This window comes from Lycorma delicatula, chromosome 8 (assembly GCF_047948215.1).
Source record: "Lycorma delicatula isolate Av1 chromosome 8, ASM4794821v1, whole genome shotgun sequence".
In the NCBI taxonomy this organism is placed as follows: Eukaryota; Metazoa; Arthropoda; class Insecta; order Hemiptera; family Fulgoridae; genus Lycorma; species Lycorma delicatula.
The window spans coordinates 19,460,006-19,482,441 of NC_134462.1; the positions used below are offsets into that span (position 1 = coordinate 19,460,006).

The window sequence follows — 22,436 nt, forward strand, 5'->3', positions numbered from 1 at the left end:
TCATTGTAAAACAAGATTTACGTTGAATAATAATTCAATAATAAAAAAAAAAAAATAAAAAAAATGAAAAAATATCAGAAGTTAATAATGAAATAAAATTTTATGTGCTTTTCATTTTTAAAAAAATGTGTAAATGTAATTTAATAGGCATACAAGGAAGTCATGTGTTGTCCAGATCAAATTTTTTTCTCTTGATGATTTTAACATTTTTGCAAATGTAACATCTGTTTTCTGTATTCCAGTCTTTGACTTTCCATAATATTTCATCGTCTTGACTTCTTTTCAATGAATATTTCAAAAAGGTCATAATCCTTAGAATCAGGGTGCGTAACTTATGCATGGATAAATTTGGAAGTATGATTTATATCAGGTTGCAGTGATGTACTTGAGCGTAGCTGTATGCACCGTTTTAATGTTTGAGACAAATAGTAAAATAGACTGTCATTATTTTCAAACATTATCATTATGTTGTACAAATGAAGAATTCCCTTATAAATTATTTAAAAAATTGTGTTAAGACATTTTACTTTATGTTAAGGATTTTTGTTAGTTAAGTAACTGAGTTACTTGGAAATAGAAAAGTGAAACAAGTTTTAAGGCCTAATGACCCTCTGTGGAACATTCACTCCATTTAGTTTTAAAGGTCTATACTGTAATGTGTTATTTTTTTATTACTATTTAATTTTTTTTTAAGTGCCTTTGAGTTATTTTGTAATTAGCCACGATTAAGTGCTAATAAAATGATATGAAAGTGTACTGTATATTGTTACATACATATACATGTATAGTATGTGTGTTGTTACATTATAGTGATTTTTAAATGAGTTGTGAACCATAACCTGGTTGATCTGTGCTCTGTTAAATGGAAATAAAGTGTATATTAATGAAATATTAACTATTATAAGTTTTATGTTTATTTGTGTGTGTGGGGGGGGGGGGGGTGCATGCGTGTGAATTTCTCTTATAAATATAACGTAAGAGAGACTATTTGATTTAGAAGTACATTTTACAATATTTTCATTATTGGAATGGTATTTTGAAAAAGGTTACAGAAAATATTATGCTTTTGCATGTGTGTGTGCGCACGCGCGTGTTTTTATTATATATGAAAATAAAATCATTCAAAATATTACTCAAGATAATATGTCACTTATTATTCCAAGATTATAATTCATTCCAGATAAGTGTTCACTAAATTACAATATAATTATCACATACAAAATAATATTTGGCCAAAGTACAATCACTACCTCCAAATTAAATACACAGTGTGTGATGCAGATTAATTGATAAATATCTGTAGAAGATCTCATGTTTATCAGAATAAGTGAACAAATAAGCGATAGCAATAAAGAATTTCTTATGTCAGTAATGATGGCCAGTGGTGTCAATAACTCATAGCAGTAACAGCAGCATAGTTATAAGAAAGGATATCCAAAGTCAAATTGATATTATTCATGAAAATTCTTTTTTTTTATTTTGCAGTCTATGGAATTAAGTGCATTAGAAGAAAAATTGAAAAAATCACGAGATTTTGGAGCTAGTACGTCTAATGATTTTCATGCAGCTAGTAGTTCAAGAAAAAGCATTACGGATTTAAATAAGTAAGTTGATTTATTAAATCACAGTTGCAGTGTAATGTTTATAATAGTAATTTATAACAGCAACATGAACTGTGGAACCATGGACTTTTTATATTAGATATTCAATTTTTTTAATGAAAATTACAATTTATATTTGAAATGAAAGGAAGTTAGATTGAAATATTTAGTAGTATAAATTATGATTAATAGTATTGGAAGTGACTTTTATATTAAACTTATACACAGTAATAAAACCATTATATATAAAAAACTGATAGTCAAATAGAATCAATTCTTTTGTAATTAAAGGGGTTCATATGTAAACAGAAAGTTTTTGGTTGTAATTTACTTATTAAATACAATAAATTGTCTTAACGTGATATCCTAATGGATAGTCTTCTGTAACTGCAATTCATTTGCCCCAGTGCTCAAAGAGCTTTTTAATCTCATAATAGATGTTCTTTTTTGTTGTATCAATCTTGCATGCTTTCAATGAATTCATATTTGTTTAATTTTTTCCTTCCTAAAATTAAATTAATGAGCCAAACAGATGATAGCTTAATGATGGTGATTTTTAACTGAAGGATGGGGTAGCTTATACAATTGACCCCAGATAGCATTTATGCATTTGCAATGTGAGGATGAGTATTGCTCTAGAGGAGTGATTTTCAACCTCTTTAGCTCTACGATCCTCAAAAACAAGAAAAATATATATAACTATTTTGCAACCTCCCAACCCCAACCCAATGAAACCTGGTTAAAACTATTTAGCTGCATTGATAGCAATGGGCATGAACATGTGTGTGAAGAAGTGCATAAACATGGGCAATTTACAAGTTCCAACTTGATGTATGTGTGTTCCTTTTAATTTGATCTGCTTGCATAATATTCACTGTGAGTGCATTATGTTTGAACATTTGCATATATGTTGGAACATGGCATGCTCTCAGCAGTATAAAAGAGGCATAAGGGATTGCAGAACATCAATTCCACAGTGCATTGCTTGCTTTCAAGTCCTCTCCCATGAAAGCACAAAGCTGTCAAAATGAATTTAAATTTGGAAACTAATCATCCGAATCATAAAAGCAAATCCTTGGAATTTTTAAAAGAAAATTACATACTTTGAGAAATCAAACAATCTTCTATACAAATTTTTTTTTTTTGTCTTCAGTCATTTGACTGGTTTGATGCAGCTCTCCAAGATTCCCTATCTAGTGCTAGTCGTTTCATTTCAGTATACCCTCTACATACTACATCCCTAACAATTTGTTTTACATATTCCAAACGTGGCCTGTCTACACAATTTTTTTTCCTTCTACCTGTCCTTCCAATATTAAAGCGACTAATCCAGGATGCCTTAGTATGTGGCCTATAAGTCTGTCTCTTCTTGTAACTATATTTTTCCAAATGCTTCTTTCTTCATCTGTTTGCCACAGTACCTCTTCATTTGTCACTTTATCCACCCATCTGATTTTTAACATTCTCCTATAGCACCACATTTCAAAAGCTTCTAATCTTTTCTTCTCAGATACTCCGATCGTCCAAGTTTCACTTCCATATAAAGCGACGCTCCAAACATATACTTTCAAAAATCTTTTCCTGACATTTAAATTAATTTTACATATACTTAAATTACATACTTTTAGAAATCAACATGCTTCTGTTTGTAAATTACTGTAATTACTGATACCATACTTGAAGCCCTTGTTTGTCAATTCTTTGCTGGTTTTTCTATTTTAACCATATTTGGTATTATTAAAAAAAAGCATATATCCACATATAAAAAAATATTAAACAGAAATTGTTAAAAAAAATTATAAACATTAAAATAAGTTTGATAAAATTAAGTAAACAGCATTCATTTCACCTAAATTTCAAATTGAAATATTCATCATTAACTTTTGATTAGCTTATTAAAATCTGTGATAGTAACAGTCATTTAGGACTTGCAGATAGCAGAATGGTTTGATTATAGTTTAATATTTTCTGCATAATACAAGGGTTATTTTTTTCAAGGTTTGATCGGTCACGAAATTAAAACCACAGTGAAAAAAAAAAATCTTTTATTTGTAACAAGTACTTACATAGTTATGTTATTTCTCTATATAGTTGCCACTCCGATTTAGACATTTGTCGTAGGGTGGTACGAACTTTCCAATACCCTCGTCATAGAAAGGAGCTGCCTGTGTTTTCAGCCATGTTTCTACGCTGGTCAGTAGCTCAATGTTGCAGGTTCGCTTGAACTTCTTTGGTTTACTGGGAGAATGAAAATGCATCCACTGTTTGGATTGTTCTTTTGTTTCCTCAGTTTCGAAATGGACTGACGATTTTCTCGATTTGCCTCATCTACTCGCTCAACGAGATCATCGGTTAATACTCGCTTCCTTCCCTGACCGCCTGCATCATGAACATCTGTACATTCTGCTGTGAAGTTTCACCATACACATTACTTATTCGTCTATGAATTTCAGCTGCATTATACCCCTCAGCCTGAAGAAATCGAATTACCATACGCATTTCACACTTGGCAGGAGATGCTATTGTTGTAGATATGTTTACGTGCTAGCTGCATGTTCAGAACTAAATGAAGTGACGCGACGTGATTGAAGGCCATACTAGAGATGCTGCGCAACACATATGCGCATCCGATTTTTGCGCGGGTTTTTATTTTGTGACCGATTGGACCTTGAAAAAAAACCCTCGTATAAAATAAGATTTTCTATAAAAGATGGCTAACTTAAAATTCACATTTTCTGAGTTGAATGATTTAACTCCGTCCAGTTAAATTAAAGTAAAATAAACTAAATTAGATTTTATTTCTCTTCAAAATAATAGTCAGAAAAAGGTACATAAAATGTTAATTTTACAAATGATATTGGTAAATTTATGATAATTAAGGATACAGTTTAACCAAACAAAATAAAACTATACTAGGATATTTTAATTGTTAAACTTTTAACTTTGAAATCTAAATTAATTATATAAGGCAAAGTTGAGATGATGGTGATATTTTGTACATTAAAAAAAATGAATTAATCATTCAAACAACATTTTTGTGAACTGTTAGGACATTCAAAAATTAAATTCAAAACTATAATTATTTAAATATCTTGTAGATCATAACTATTTTGTTAAGCTCATATTAGTGATAGGTGAGATACCTAATAATAATGATAATGAAAATATTAAGGAATGTTCATATACAAATCAGCAACCAGTGGTGGAAACCACTTATAAGTTTGATATATCATTCATTATCTCAGTTAAAACCCAAAGAGAAAGCTGTTCAGTTGCACGAGCACTTGCAATAATTGTTAATCAGCTACAATATAATAATATTGTTTTTATTATTGAGATGCTTATTTTTTTTTTACTGTGCTTACTCATAGTCTGATTTAATGAATGCAAATTACTGTAGCTCTGGACTAAAAATAATTTCTGGTTTACCATTTTTCTATGTGAACACTCACAATTCGTTACAATTGACTACAAGTGTCAGTTACCAGAGCCAACCATGCATTTTGCTTATTCTTCATTCCTTCACTGGTCAATTCATCATTATTGGTTCTGTCAGTACAGGTCTGACTATACTATATGGTCCACGTCAATAATACTAGGACCTGAATAGTCTGCATCAATTGCATCTGATGGATGAGCAGTCTGTGAACTGACTCAGAAACTGTTTCCTGTCTGGCAGCTGTACAACAAGCTAATGACTGAATTAGCTACTTGGTTAAGCTAATCCTAATCCTCCTTGCAGTAACTAATAAGCAATATTGTTACCAATACAAACTTCACTATTAATCTGTTTGATTGTCCTGAGAGTATTTTATCATATCAAATTAATTAAAAATTTCACATTATGGGCAATGGAAATATTATTATCCTTAGTTGGAATATATTCCATACTGTAGCATGGTATTGTATAATAGCTGCTAGGAAAGTTTTGCTATAAGACTCTGTATTTTATAATTTTTCAAAATAATTTCTACCTCGCATTATCACTTTTAAATTCCACCTCCCTTTCAGTCTATTTTTCACCTGGGAAACTGAGTGAACTCACATGAGGTTACACATTTAGAGCACTAACAAGGAGAATGATCTAACAGTTTTATTCCAGTGCTGGCCAAATATTTGGAGAAAATTTTGAAGCAGTGGGTTGGAAGTGTTATCTTTGTAAAGAAACCATGTGGCCATCCTTGAGTTTGAGTGCAGCTTCTTGAGAGCTTTAGGAAGGTCAGTATTTCACTTATTTATAATTGTCTTCTGAGTTTCCAACACACCTCATTTCAAAACTTTTCTCACATTAAAATATATGATCACCATTCTCTTCTTCATTGATCTGGATTTTTGAACTGCCAGACTTCCACGTTGTTCTGAGCTTTGGTTAAAATGTCATACTAGTACAGTCAAGTTTCATCACCTGTCATAATACTGTTCGCATAGGGAGATTTCCCATTTTCAAAGTTTTTCAGCGTTTCATAGCACCATGAAACACAATGTACTCTCTGATTGTTGGTCAAGTTATGAGGCACCAACACAAACTGCTGGTACATTAATGCCCAAGGACACCTTTATTTGGTAGTAGGTACTATGTGACCTGCTACCAAAAAGCAAGTTTGTAGACCTTGATGTTTCATGATTTCCTTCAAAACACAAAACACTGTTATAACACTGAAGAATGCTGGAGGGATGTTTTTATGTTGGCCTGTTTTTTGGTTGCTATTTCTGGACTGAATGAAATTTGGCATAATGACTTTTGTATGTGGGGCACTGATGCAATTTAATGTATAAAAAAACTTATCAAATGAGTTCTGGCCTTGAGGATGCCTTAGAGCATCCTCAAGGCCAGAATTTCCTCTTTGTAACACCTATCTATGATTTATGATGAGAACAGCCCTTTCCAAACACAATGAGTTATTTCCTCTAAACACTGATCAATACTTAATCCATATGCAAAATTGCCCAGCATTGCCCAGGTAGAGAGAGATCTCTACTTGTTTTCACTAACTCAGCTAATATGCAATTGATACTGAGACAGTGAATAGAGAAGTTACAGATTAGGCCCCTGTCTAAACACATGCTAACTTGCAAAACTCTCTTAGTGCCCTTTGTATTACCGATGGTATGTCTTTTTAAAAGCATAATGGAATAGCTTCAAACTTATTTACAGTTAGATAGTTACAATCCATTTCCAGTAAATGATTTTTTTTTGGGCATCTGATAAAAACTTTTCTAATCCTTTTCAGTAATTATCTTAGTACATACAGTAATTAGATTATTAGAAACTGTACATTTTTGTATTTTTTAAGTAAACATTTAACAATTAATATTATTGTGTTATAATAATAAAAAATTCAGCAAACTACTGATATCTTTTAAAACGTAAACTGATCTTTCATATTAAGATGTGTTTTGGTTTATCTGCAGGTCAAGTTATTTTGATGATCAAGAATTTACTGAAATAGATTCATGTGAATTACTTTGTGGTTTTGGTAATGTAACTGTAAGTGTTAATCAAGGTAGTTTATTAGCAAAAATCCTTGAAGAACATGTGTATTATCCGTCATCACCTGAATGTCATCGGTCAGATACTTCAAAAGTTTTGTTATTTAGTAAACGTAAGTACATTGCGTTACATTAGGTTTCTCTTTATCCAGTAAAATTTCAGTGTAGTATTCATTAATGTAGGATTTTTCATAATCTGTTTTATATCTTATTGTGTACTATGGAAACTTGTGTACATGCCTTTGCTCTGGTTAATTAAAATTAGATTTGTCAAATATAATTTAATTGAAGGTTTAAGGTCACAACACCCTTGACAGCAATTTTTGAAAATTAAATAAAACATTTATAATGCCCATTTTCTGGTTGTAATAAGTAGGGATTTACATTAATTGATACATTACAGTTTTACCATTGTAAAACAGAATTTTATGTAGGTATTGTTCATCCAGATATTTGGGTTACATATCACTATAGTTTTTTAATGGTCTTATGTATTCAGTTATTTGTAATTGTATGTTTTTATTATGAAGTTTTTATCTTTTCAGTGATGATTTTTCAAAGATGATAATTCTATTAAGATTTGTTGAAAGTTGGCAATAAGCTTGTATGATATCTGTATACAGAATGTCAAGGTTGACAAGCTATGTTGAGTAAGAGTTGCTTGCATAGATCTATAAATAAAGTAATGAGACTAGATTTTTTTGGTAGCCAAAGTGGCAACACTGTAAAGTTACTAGTAAACACATGGTTATATGAACAGCTGGTTTATATTAGATATTTATATTTTTAGTCTATTGTTGCCACATGAGACATAAACAAACTTTTCGTGAAACAAGTTTTTATTGTGCGTTACAAAAATGAGTGATACTAATTTTGAGCAACCTTGTGCAATCATGTTTTGTGTTAAACTTGGTGAGAGTGCTACTGAAACCTTTTCAAAATTGAAAAGGGCATATGGAGATGATGCTGTCACAAGCCCAAGTTTTTAGGACGTTAAAGCATTTTCAGATGATCGGGAATCAGTTGTGGATGAACCACGCTTTGGAAGACTGTTAATGTCAAAAAGTGACAACAATGTTGAGCGAATCATAGACTTGATATGGTACGACTGGCAATTAACTGTCAGAATGATCACAGAACGATTGAATTTGAACCATACCACAGTCCATCAAATTTTGACAAACGAATTAGACATGAAAAAGTTTGTGCAAAATTGGTCTCAAAAAACCTCACAACAGGGTGGAAGTGTGCTGCAATCTTCTAGGGCGAATTGAAACTGATCTTGATTTTCTAAAAAATTTATTACTGTGATGAATCTTGGATATTTGAGTATGACCCAGAAACAAAACACCAGAGCAAGGAGTGGCACACTTCAAACTCACCACATCCCAAAAAAGCAAAACTGAGAAATCAAAACCATGCTAATTTGTTTCTTCGATAGTAATGGCATTGTCCATAAGGAGTTTTTGCCTACAGGAGGGACTGTAATTCAATATGTTTACTGAGAAATTCTTGAAAGATTATGGAAAACAGTTGTCTGTGTGAGACCAGCCATTGTAGACGATAGTTGCTGCATCATGACAATGCACCTTGTCACACTGCACTCTCAGTTAATGAGTTTTGGGCAAAGAAAAACATTCCTGTAGTTCCTCAACATCTTATTCACCTGATTTGAGTCCCTGCGACTTTTCCCTGTTCCCAACTTTAAAAACATACCTCAAAGGACACCATTTTGGAACAGTAGAAAACATAAAAAAATGTAACCGACCATTTGAAGGCTATTCCGGTTTCTGAGTTCCAACACTACTATGAAGAGTGGCAAAACTGTTTGAAGTGTCATGTGGTTTCCCAAGGGAACTATTTCGAAGGTGACTTTAAGGTGATTGGATTGTAAATAAAACGTTTTTCTGAACCCGTCTCATTACTTTATTTACAGACCTCGTAGTATCTGTATATGGCTGTTGGCTAAAAAACTTGTTATATTATTTTATTATTTTTTATAAAATTAGTAAAATGTTCATACCACATTACATATATGTGTACATTTTCAATAATTCTTTTATTTGCATGGGGTGTGGGTAGGTCTTATTTCATTGGTAGGTTTGTAAATACATATTGGTTACGATGTATTTATTGAAATGACTTCTTAAAGTTCTTAAAAATTTTTTTTTATTTTACAAAAAGTATTTTTATTATATTTTTACACTATATTTCTTTCATAGTAATACCCTTTGACATCAGCATACTTTTACTGATTTTCATAAAAATTTTGAAAACATTTCCTAGAATCCATTCATCAAATACCTCCTTCAACTGCTTCTCTGCATCAATTCATTAACATCCTTCTGTTCCTTATCTTTCAGACTTGATTTTAAAGTAGAAATGAATAAATATCAACTTATATCAGGAGAATATTGTAGATGCTTCAGATAGCCATCATTTTATCAGCTGGTAAAAGTTTTGGAACATTGTGTTAAAAACATATAATGCATTTTCAGATCATTTCATTAAGATAATTTCTTATTAATATTACAACTTATAATGCTGTTCTATAACTGTTTACTTTGTATATGTTGAAGCATTCATTTGAAAGCTTTTGTGTATGCTTTCGTCATTCATCATATACTTGGGTGTTCTCTAGAAGGAACAGTATTAGACTTCATAGAAATGTTTGTGAAACTCATAAACTTGTTTTTTTTTCATTGTTGTCTCACCATATGCTTTTCCAAGCAACGTTAATAAATTCAACGTTGGTTTTTTAAGCAATAACATAAAATGTGACATTTGTATACTGTTCATTGATGGACATTTTGAACTTCATGTTATGACATGGATTTGAAGTAAATGTACAGTTACTTCCTATTATTGGAGTAAAAAAGAACGTAATACCAGCCATATTGTAATGTAATGTAAGATGTTGTGGATGATAACAACATCTGAAGTAATAATTTACTTGTCAAGATGATTGTTTCAAACCCAGATCAAGTTGATTTTGTGAAAGTTTTTGAAGCTTCTTTGTTTAATTATAGATAGCACTTACTCGTAGATATTGTTTCTTTTATTTAAATTTTAACTCATTATCCTTTTAATCTCTTCTTGTTGGGAGAATTACTAAGTTCAAGCATTACCCGATCTCATTTCGTTATTTTAAAGTTTTTAAATAATAACCAGATTACATATATATTTATTTGTAATGAAATAACTGTGGATCTTTCATTATTTTGAATTGAGTGATAAATCAGAGGTTTGTTTTAAATAATTTTATTCGAAGCAATATACTACAATTTTTATAATGTATGATTCTTTTTCCTTCCATGTTAGAGACATTATTGTACTTTATGAGAGTTGTAATATCATGCATGATAGTTTGCTAGTTCATACATTTAATATAGTTCCAGTTTATTTTAAATTTTGCTTGTTTATTAATAAGTATAAATCATTTTAAAATGTGCAGTGTGTTTATAAAGCTGATACAAATTTAAAAAAATTATAACATTCAACTCAGTTTTTAATACATAGAATGCGTTGTGGTAACCGTTATTAAAATATTACTGATAAGTTGTTACATAACCAGTTAGAAAAATTATAAATTTAAAATAGATGTACATTTTGGTTGGTTAAATGGTCATGATTACCAAGACATAGAAGAATTACGATAAATGTAAATTGAGATAAATGTAAATAAGACAGAATAAATAATATAAAAGCTATACTATTAAAAAATACGTAATACAATTCCATATATTTCTATGATGGAAGAATGATAGTATTTCTGTCTGTCTTCCAGGGTTTCTGGGTTTGGGCCCTGGTTGGACGTAGTATATTTCACATGCTGTAACATTCATTTTCATTTATTTTAATAACTCTTATTGTATTAATAAGTAGATTAGATTATACGTTTAGGATAAGTAGGGAGTTACAGTAGTTTGGATTATATTTAAATTAATTTTTAACTTTGACTTCTGTTATGTTGGTCCTAAACATGATGATTAATTACCCAATTTAACTCTGATGGGTAGAGTGCTCCTTTTTACCACACATCACCTGTTTTCCTTACCCTTCATCTGTTTTTTCCATTGTTACCTCCAAGGGTGAAGATCTGCCCTTACTAAGTTCTCCATCCTGAGGATGTCAATGCACCATCTTATAGAAGGGCTGCTTATGGACTGACTCAGAAACTTCTTTTCCTGTCTGGTGTCTATAATTAGCCTAATGGTTAATGTCTGTATTAGGTAATTTTAAGCATTCTAATTCCATTAGAAAACAAAATTGATTAGTTTGTAGTCTATACTTCATATATATATATATATATATATATATATATATATATATATATAAACAGGTAAATGTATTTTTTCTTGTAACGTTTCATCAGCTTGGTCATTTATATTTTAAAATAATATTTATGATGTTTATTTAATTAATTTATTTACATAGTAACAACAGGCTTACACCATCTTAAGTTATTAGATGTAAATGAATTTTTTAGCATGTGAAAACATCATGCCTGACAAATTTGAACCTGGGACCCTGCCGGATGAAAGTCCTATGCACTACCACTCCGCCATGGAGATAAGAATATTTCCTGCAATTTTTATTTTTTTAATTTTATTTTTAATTCGTATGTATCATGTGTATTCATGTGTAATAATGATTATTTAATAAGGGAAATCTGTATCTAGTTTTAAATCTGTTTTGTTTAATATTTCTTGAGCATTTTCTCTTTTCTGTATTACTTAAACTTTTAAAAAATAAAAACAGATTTTATTTACTTGTTCTGTAAATGGTTTCTACAAGTTTATGTAATTAAAAGCTATGAAATTTTTCTTGATTAAATAATATATTGTGAATACACAATTAATAAATATCAGTAGATAAAGTTATCAGGCAAGCAAGACTATAATAGTTAAAAAAGCTAGACACTGTTGTGTTTAAATTACACACAGTAATGTTTGTTAAATGTACAGTTGTGTAAAAATCATTAATTACTTTTTAGTGACACTTATGATTAAGTCAAAAATATTTTAGGATGAAAATATTTAATCTTTCCTGTGTCATATTATTGTATTTAATTTTTTTAGATCACAAAACAGAAGAACCGAGTGAAGTGGATGCGATATCTAACTGTTTCTTACCGTTAACTTCATTATTTAAATGTGAATCATTTTTTAGTTTCTCAGCCAAAAGTCAGATTAAAAAGGTATGTGTAAATTGTATATAGTATTTCTTTTTAATTTTTTGATAAATTTTATTATCATAAATGTCCATTTGTTACATATGTTGCTTACAGAAGTACCTTTTACAAAATTATCCCACTTTTTATCTGAATGATTCAATCTGCTATTTGTTTGTTATCTTTACAGTAAAGCATTTTAGAGAATGTATAAAGAAGGATACAAATTCCAAGCATCTTGAATATGAAATGATATTTATAGATAGGTCTATTTATATTTTTTATAAATTTTGATTTTCTGAATTCAGTACCGGTTTAAAAACTAACAACTGTTAACATCCTACAAACACTTAATTTGATACTAACTTTTAAAAAAATTTAAGAAGAATTGGTAACAAAAAACTTATTATTTAATTTTTAGCATGGATTTTTAAAATCTATTTAATTATTTTCTAAAAAATTTTCCCCATATGAAAAACCATTTGCTGGAAATACAAATACTAGAAACCTGCACCTTAATAAAATAAGAAAATGTATGCAAAGTGAAAATAAGAAACTACTATTAAGTGTGAAATACATCTTATGGAATGTGGGGATATATATATATATATACACACACACACAGAGAGAGTGAGAGAGAAAATTTCTACCACAGATAATGTCTAAATAATTTTGTTGTATCAGACAAGTTGAAAAGTGTTATTTTATATATAGAAATGTTAAAAGGAAATAGATTATGTAAAAAAAATTATTACATTTCTCAAAAAATGAAGTAAATTCTTTTAAGAAATTTGAAATTCCAAAAAAAAATTTGACTGCAGAAGACATTCTTAGCTTTAATCTTAGTATTAGTGAGAAACTTAATGATCTTATGTAATCCATAAGGTGCTATAAGTTATTGTCTTATTATATGGTATCTCACAAGCTGTTGTGAGATATCATAGCTCACCAAACCCCAGTTTTCACAAATTGCATTGGTTGTTAATGGAAGGTATGTAAATTGTTAGAAATGTAGATTTACTTTTCTGTCAGTTTGCATACCCAATAAGGTGGATAAATGCTTTATCTGTGAAATAAATTTTCTCTATAGAGATAAAATCTCTAATGAAATATTTATGCTTGTGGTTATAAACAGAGGACTGTAGTTGTAAAGATAAGAGAGTGCTTGTAAAGAGAAAACTATAATTCTACAAGTAGAAAAAAATTAAATAAAAATAAAAAATTATTAAAATTGATGTTCTTTGTTTACTTTTTTAATGAATGTGTTAACATGAGTGCAGTATGCATGAAGCATTTTTAGATTTTTGAATACTCATAAAATTTTCCATTACATCTAGAATGTGTCTGAAGTGATTCTTGCTTGTCAATTACTGATGTGTTATTTTACTTTTCATTGTAAAGATTTGCTGATCCTGTACACAAGAAGTTTCTGATTATTGTTCATTAAATAGTAGTGTGTTATTGTTTAAAGAATGATTATGTTTGCTGTAAATAAAAAATGCTATAATTACTACAAAATTTTTCTAAGATGAGAAATATTAACTTTTTTTTCTAAGAGAATATTTGGGTTGTGCAGCTGGTCTGTCTTGATGGTGATACTCTTCTGATACTATTTTATTAAACATTGACTCTTGGCTATTACTGATCATTCAGGTCAGTAATGGACATTACTGGTGTTTATATCCTGTCAACTGCATGTTTGTCTGTATTAACTAATGTTTTATGAATTTTGCAAGATTGTATCTTTTTTGACTTATTCCTAAACCGCAGAATGCCTCTCTTAGTGGTATACTCAATAGCAGGTTTTCATTCTGGATTGGAAATTTGCAGAGTCTGACATAGTAGTGTTTGGTGCAGGAGGAATATGCGAGTATTTTATCTTAACATTTGGCATAGAAGGTTTCAGCAATAATGTGGCACAGATTTGAAACAGATATTACTCTTCCTTGAATTTTTGAACATCCTTGAATTTCATTGCTAAGGAAGTATTTACATTTCTTGAATGTATTTTCAATTGGTTTTTTTTTTTTTTTTAATGTGTTCTGCTTAGTATTTTTCTTGTGCTGGAATTTACTGGGTTTTCCTGGAATCTTGTTGAAATTCAAGAAATTTGTTAAAACTTTCCTTATTTGGTTATGAAATAATATTTTGTTTTTTATTTGCCGTAATGTTTGTATCTACATAATGATAATTATTCTCATTTGATGTGTAATATCCTTTATAAGTTATGTATTGAATAAATGCTTTGGAGTTGTGGAAAATTATGCATAAAAAGTACTATTTTTACCTGTTTTTCTAGTAGTGCAATTTTAATTTTTCTGTCATTTGATACAGATTATTATATAAAATTAGTGCAGAAAATGCAGTGTTTTACTTAATGTTTTGAATGTGTTGTTTTATTTTTCTAATGGTTGGTAACAAATTAAATAACCACTTAAAATAAAATTTACTACTTGCCTTCCATTAAAGCTATGAAATAATTTTTTGCATGACTGAATTATGTGTTTTAAAAACATTATATAGTCAACAACAATGGTCTATTCATAGTTTCATAATTTAAATTAACAACAGGCTGAAGAAAAGGTTGTAAAGGAAAGAAGAATTTACAGCTCTAGCCTCAGCTAATTGAAAATATAGTTGCTTCACATTACTGCACACTGAAACTGCTATATTTTGCTATTAGATTTACTTTGCATGCTGAAAGTGCATTATGTATGTATACTTTGACTTGTTAAAGTAGAGCACAATATAGTTACAGTATGTACAAGGTATAGTATAAGTTTTATAATGTCCATTCAATGCTTATATGAAGCAAATCTGTTTTGTTTTATTTATTTCAATCCAATATTTTGTAGATTTTAAATATTTTTCTTGCATTTTACATTATAAAATGCTGTCTCCAGATCTACAAATAAACATACAGGAATTTCTTAGATGAATTGGATTTGTTCCCTTGCTTTTCTGAAATTGGATTGGTCGTCATCTAGTACTCTTTATACCACACATTTTACTTGTTTACTACTGCAGCATGATGTTGCACTTACAATGTGATAATTCTTATAATTACCTTATTTTTCTTTGTTTGGTAGATTACTTCTCAAAAAAACACTTTTTAAATTGCAGATACTACATCAGTAGTAACTGCAATTTTATAATGAATCTGATCTGATGATCAGATTTTGATGATCAGAATTTATGATTCTTTCACTTTTTATGTTTAACTAACTATTTTCTATAAATACTAAATTCATTCCCATTTTAAATGTTTGCTCATCAGTATGGACGAGCAAACAGTACCAGTATGTACTGGTTGGCTGGTCAGTATGATGTAAAGTATTTTAAGGGAATGCATATTTAATTCTCTTAGTACTGTCTGATTTTTATTATATTTGTTTACAGATTGGTATTATCTTGTTTATATATTGGTATTATCGAACACACAGGGTGTTCCTGGACATATTCACTGAACTTCAGGAACTGATTCAGGACACCAAAATGAGCAAAACAGTTCGTATTGACATAACTACTATTTTGTTTTGTTTTCCTTCTGGACACTGTTTTCTGATTTGGATGTCACTTTGTAATTTTCAACAAAAAATATTTCTCAGGAACAGGTAAATCTACTTTAATTAAATTTGGCAAATCTATAAGACTAGTGTCTTGTTCTACAAAATAAAAAATTTTGAAACATCATCTTCAAAAACTCAAAATGAGTTTTTAACTCATTTAAAGGCTATGTTTTTAAATTCAAGGCTATGTTAATTTTTTAATCTTTTATATATTTATAATTATTTGTTTGATCAAATTTTTACTTATTACAAAATTTATTAAGCATTTTATTTTGAACAAAATGACATCTCATTTGTAAAAATCCGTTGACAAGCAATCGAGTTATTGCAGACAATTATCCCAGCAGTATGCTTTCACACGGTCATGCAAACTGATAATTTTTTGCCTGTTCTTATTTCCTCCATTAAATGTAATAAAAATTATTAATAATAAATAATAATAGTAGATTAATAAAAATTATCAGTTTGCATTTAGTGTGCAAGCATACTGTCAGTTTAATTGTTTGCAATAACTCGATCGTTTATCAATGGATTTTTACTAATGAGATATCATTTTGTTCAAAATAAAATGCTTAATAAATTTTGATAGTATAAATTTCATCAAACATATAATTACAAAGATATTGAAGATTAGAAAATTAAGATGGCCGCCATTTAAAAATTTTTAAAGGTGACGTTTTCAAAATTTTTTATTTTGTAGAATAAGACACTAGTCTTAGATTTGCCATATTTAATTAAAATAGGTTTACTCGTTCCTGAGGGGAAGTTATTTTTTGTTGAAAATGACAAAATGGTTTCCAAAAGGAAAACAAAGCAAAATAGGACTTATGTCGATATGAACGTTTTTGCTTATTTTGGTGTCCTGAATCAATTCCTGAAGTTCAGCGAATACATCCCGAAACACTTTGTATATCTACAAGAGATAGATGTTGATTGAACAGTTTTATTATTACTCTTAGATTCAGCTTTAAATTTTTTTTCATCATTGTAAAGCTTGTATTAATTTAATTATTTTGAATTATCTCTGTAGATTTACTTAATATTTAAGCCAAAATTAATTTTTTAATTTGTTGTTTTTTACTGATTTGTTTTCTTTTAACTGAAGAATATTTTTAATTATAGCTGAATATTCTTTTTTAAAGCTTTTACTTTGATTTGTAGATAATTGATGAATGTGTAAAATCATTTAATAGACTTATTGAAAAAATGGACTGTAATGGACCTCAAGGTCAGTTGGTTGACAGAAGTATAGAATTATTACAGATATCGCATACATTACTACCTTTGACAGAAACTTATTCTCTTCTTCAGGCTAAGTAAGTATTTATATGTTTATTTTGTCTTTAGTCATTTGACTAGTTTGATACAGCTCTCCAAGATTTGCTGTCTAGTGCTGGTCGTTTCATTTCGGTATACCCCCTACATCCCTAACAATTTGTTTTACATTCCAAATGATGCCTTTCTGCACAATTTTCCCCATCTACATGTCCCTCCAAGATCAAAGCGACTATTCCAGGATGCCTTAAGATGTGGCCTATAAGTCTGTCTCTTCTTTTAGCTTTATTTTTCCAAATGCTTCTTTCTTCATCAATTTACCGCAAAAACTCTTCATTAGTCACTTTATCCACTTATCTGATTTTTAATGTTCTCCTATAGCACCACATTTCAAAAGCTTCTAATATTTTCCTCTCAGATACTCTGATCGTATCCATATAAAGCTACGCTCCAAACTTATACTTTTAAAAATGCTTTCCTGATGTTTAAATTAATTTTTGATATAAGCAAATGATATTTCTGACTGAAAGCTCGTCTCACCTGTGCTGTTTGGCATTTTATATCGCTCCTGCTTCATCCATCTTTAGTAATTCTACTTCCACAATAACAAAATTCTCCTAGCTCCATAATCTTTTCTTGTCCTATTTTTATATTCAGTGGTCCGTCTACTTTATTTCTACTACATTTCATTACTTTCGTTTTGTTGTTTATTTTAATGTGGTAGTTCTTGCATAGGACTTCATTCATTGTTTCTTCTAAATCTTTCTTACTCTCAGCTAGAATTCGCTGAGAGTAAGAATTACCTATCTAGCCTCTCAGCTAGAATTACTATATCATCAGCAAATCGTAGCAGCATCTTTATCTTTCACCTTGCACTGTTACTCAGATCTAAACTCTTCTTATATAGATTTAATAAAATTTATGTAATTAATCTTATTAAATTAGTATTTTTTTAGTATATTTGAGATATACTTTTTCAGTGAGCTGTAAGTTGAATTACAGTTCAGTGGTTGGTAATTTTCAGTCTCAAACTGACAAAATAATGCTAATTTAGTACTCTGTTTATCAAAATGACAAGTAGAATAACATTTGGTTGCAGTAAAAATTACATGTACATTAGATTGAATATGAATTACATTAATTTAGAATAGAGAATAACTATTGTAAGCTTATTTGATGATATGTACCTAAATAATTAATTTCATTCTTATTAACTTAAAAAGGAGGTTCTCAATCCGACAATCCCAGAAAGATTTTATCCTTTTTATTATTTGCTTAGTCAGGTCAAGAGAAACCATGAAGTCTTGTTCAGTTCATTGTCACATAGTAGAAAAATGTAAGTGTTAAAATGATCATAGAAATGTTTTAATCCATTTTGTAAAATTCTGTTTATAGATTGTTATATTCATTCAGATATAGACAATAGTTGAAGTTGAAGTTAAATAGTTCAGTTCTGCTATTTATTAAGAAAAAAGTAGAAACTAAAATATTATCAAATCAGATTGGACATTTGAAAACAACATGAAGACTTCATTTAGTAATTTTTTCATAAAGTTCATTATAAAGTGGTAAAAATTACAGTTAAAATAAATAAGTTTTTTTTTAGAAAAAATACATTTCCTGAAATCTTCATTAGTTTAATGTAACTTAAAGAATTACTATTAAAAATTTAGAAAACTCAATTAATGCAGGAGTGGTGATAGATGGCTGGAGGCAGGGATGCACAAGAAATAGCAGTATAAATTTCTGCACAGTGTGAGTGGTGAATATCAAATATCTCCGTTTCCCTTTATTAACAACATGAGTGTAACAAAGTGACATTTTGCTATCTACAATATCCTGTTGTGATAAACCTTTCCCATGTACTAATAGAAGTGTTTTAGTTATTATATGTTGTAATTATTTATAATAAGCACATTTATTATACTTATTATATGCTCATTTCAAAGCACATCTGGCCATAGGATCCCCAGTTCTTCAGATTTTTATTTATGGGGAGCAAAGAAAGGATTTGTTTACTAAACAGATCATCATACCCTGGATGAATTGAAAAATAATAAAACTGAATTTGTAAATGCGATCAATTCTTTGATACTTCAGCATATATTTTCAAACATGTTGAAATGTGTTCTTGACTCTTGGCAAATGATATCCTTGCTGAGCATGTCTTATAAGTAAAAAATCATTGTAAAGTATTATTCCTGTTTCTTTCATTATTATTTGAATATAATACGTTAAATGTTTGTAAACATGGGTGCACAGTTTCATTTCTGCAATTGATTTAGTAGTTATTACTATTTTAAATTAAACTAAATGTAATTCTTCCATTGATCATTTGTTACCTTCAGTAGATTTGTGTTTTACTTGTTAAAATTTTTCTGTGGCATAGTGTTTTTTAATTATAATAATTTTTATCTGCTTTAAAATTGAAACCAGTTTTCCAAGAATTATTATTGTAATGATTGCTTTCTTTTTTGCAGAAAGTTGTATCCTGAAGAAAAAGGTATTGAAGCTAGACGAATGCTTGGTTTAATTGAAGCACTGGTTAGTATTAGTAATGAAGCTGCTGAAATTATAGTTCCTGAATTTTGTAAAAATAACTGTAGTAATGTGTGCAGTGATAATAGTACTAGTAAAAATCTGTATAAAGAACAAGAAAGACAACATATAAGTGAGCAGTTCTGTGAAAAGTCATCTATTCTACATGTTATTAGAAATCTGGTGTCATTAATTGCTTGTGAGGTAAAATATGTAATTGACTAATTTTTCATTAGAAAATTAATAATAAAAATAAGTTATTTTTATTTAGGAATAACAGAAAATTTAATATAAGGTTTTTGAATTCATGGATTCATCATCAGTTATAAATTTAGCTTAGTTTAAAAAAAAAACAAATTTGTATTAATTTTACTTTTTTGTGTGGTGATTATCAATCACAACACACATATTCAAACTTAGAACAACATATTCAATAAAATTAGATTGTAATGTGTGTAGACTGCTGGAATATATATTTTAATATTATTTTACTGAATTCAGTTTCAAAACATATTAAAAAGTTGGGATGCTGTCACAATCTGTTTATTTTCCATTACTGGAGTAGTTTGTCTAGGATGGTAGCATCCTGCTGATCCAAACTCAGTCACTTTTTTTTACATTTTTAACCTAATCAACTTGTTTTTAATTACATTTTTTTATTTTTTATTTGTCTTCAGTCATTTGACTGGTTTGATGTAGCTCTCCAAGAAGATTCCCTATCTGGTGCTAGTTGTTTCATTTCAGTACACCCCCTACATCCTACATCCCTAACAATTTGTTTTACAAGTTCCAAACATTGCCTGCCTGTACAATTTTTTTCTGTCCCTCCAATATTAAAGCGACTATTCCAGGATGCCTTAATATCTGGCCTATAAGTCTGTCTCTTTCTTTTAGCTATATTTTTTCAAATGCTTCTTTCTTCATCTATTTGCCACAACACCTCTTCATTTGTCACTTTATCCACCCATCTGATTTTTAACATTCTCCTGTAACACCACATTTCAAAAGCTTCTAATCTTTTCTTCTCAAGTACTCTGATCGTCCAAGTTTCACTTCCATATAAAGTTACGCTCCAAACATATACTTTCAAAAATTTTTTTCTGACATTTAAATTAATTTTTGGGGTAAACAAATTATATTTCTGACTGAAGGCTAGTTTCGCCTGTGCTATTCTGCATTTTATATCGCTGCTGCTACATCCATCTTTAGTAATTCTACTTCCCAAATAACAAAATTTTTCTACCTCCATAATCTTTTCTCTTCCTATTATTACCTTCAGTGGTCCATGTTCATTATTCCTACTACATTTCATTACTTTAGTTTTGTTGTTTATTTTCATGCAGTAATTCTTACATAAGATTTCATCCATGCCGTTCATTGTTTCTTCTAAATCCTTTTTACTTTCAGCTAGAATTACTATATCATCAGCAAATCGTAGCATCTTTGTCTTGTACTGTTACTCCGAATCTAAATTGTTCTTAACATCATTTACTGCTAGTTCTATGTAAAGATTAAAAAGCAACGGGGATAGGGAACATCCTTGTCAGACTCCCTTTCTTATTACGGCTTCTTTCTTATGTTCTTCAATTATTACTGTTGCTGTTTAGTTCCTGTAAATTTGTGCAATTGTTCTTCTGTCTCTGTATTTGAACCCTAATTTTTTTAAAATGCTGAACATTTTTATTCCAGTCTATGTTATCGAATGCCTTTTCTAGGTCTATAAATGCCAAGTATGTTGGTTTGTTTTTCTTTAATCTTCCTTCTACTATTAATCTGAGGCCTAACATTGCTTCCCTTGTCCCTACACTTTTCCTGAAACCAAATTGGTCTTCTCCTAACACTTCTTCCACTCCCCTCTCAATTCTTCTGTACAGAATTTTAGTTAACATTTTTGATGCATGACTAGTTAAGCTAATTGTTCTGTATTCTTCACATTTATCTGTTCCTACTTTCTTTGTTCATCATTCATCATGAATGACTAGGATAGTCATGATACCAAATGATTTTTTTATAAAACTAAATAACACTTCTTCAAGTCTGATGGAAGTTCTCCTTTTTCGTAAATATTACACACCAGTTTGTATAATCTACCAATCGCTTCCTTACCTGCACTGCACAGTAATTCTGCAGGTATTCCATCTATTTCAGGAACTTTTCTGCCATTCAAATCTTTTAATGCTCTCTTAAATTCAGATCTCAGTATTGTTTCTCCCCTTTCATCCTCTTTAACTTCCTCTTCTTCCTCTATAACACCATTTTCTAATTCATTTCCTCCATATAACTCTTCAATATATTATATATAATAAATATATATATTTTGCATCAGTAAGCCTTTTATGTCCATCCATTTTTTTGGTTAAAATAACATAACAAACTTAACTTTAAACCAAAAGTATACTAAATGGACTGAGTACTTACAAAATAAATGCACTAGAATATACTAGGAATGATTTCAACTTAAGCAAGTTACATTTACAAAAAATATTGTAAACATTTTAAACATAACAAATTCTTTCACTGAAACAGCAGAATAGTAGGAAACTCATAATGGTGCAACAAGAAGAAGATACCAGATATCTGACTGTCAGCTTCAACAGACAGATTTGAATGCTTGCGACAGCTAGCAGTAAACATTCTGGTTGGTCGAGATATACGGCTTGACAAACGGAAGCGATGAGACTTAAAGTGATGGCATGACAGCATCACTTCTGTGTACAGCCCATGCTGCTTACATAGTATATTGCCTGCTGCTGCCCTCATCAACAGATGTACGTATAGCCAATCATACAC

General features: G+C 29.7%; 1 protein-coding gene across 2 annotated transcripts in view; it reads left to right on the forward strand.

Moving 5' to 3' along the window:
* The window catches only part of LOC142328803 (uncharacterized), a 71,912-nt gene that overhangs the window by 13,825 nt on the left and 35,651 nt on the right, over positions 1–22,436 (forward strand). For both annotated transcript variants that reach the window (XM_075372846.1, XM_075372845.1), the window contains exons 5-9: positions 1,486–1,604; positions 7,014–7,204; positions 12,173–12,291; positions 16,995–17,149; positions 19,589–19,850. In XM_075372846.1, the coding sequence (XP_075228961.1) occupies positions 1,486–1,604; positions 7,014–7,204; positions 12,173–12,291; positions 16,995–17,149; positions 19,589–19,850 (846 nt within the window). The remainder of the gene's footprint in view (positions 1–1,485; positions 1,605–7,013; positions 7,205–12,172; positions 12,292–16,994; positions 17,150–19,588; positions 19,851–22,436) is intronic.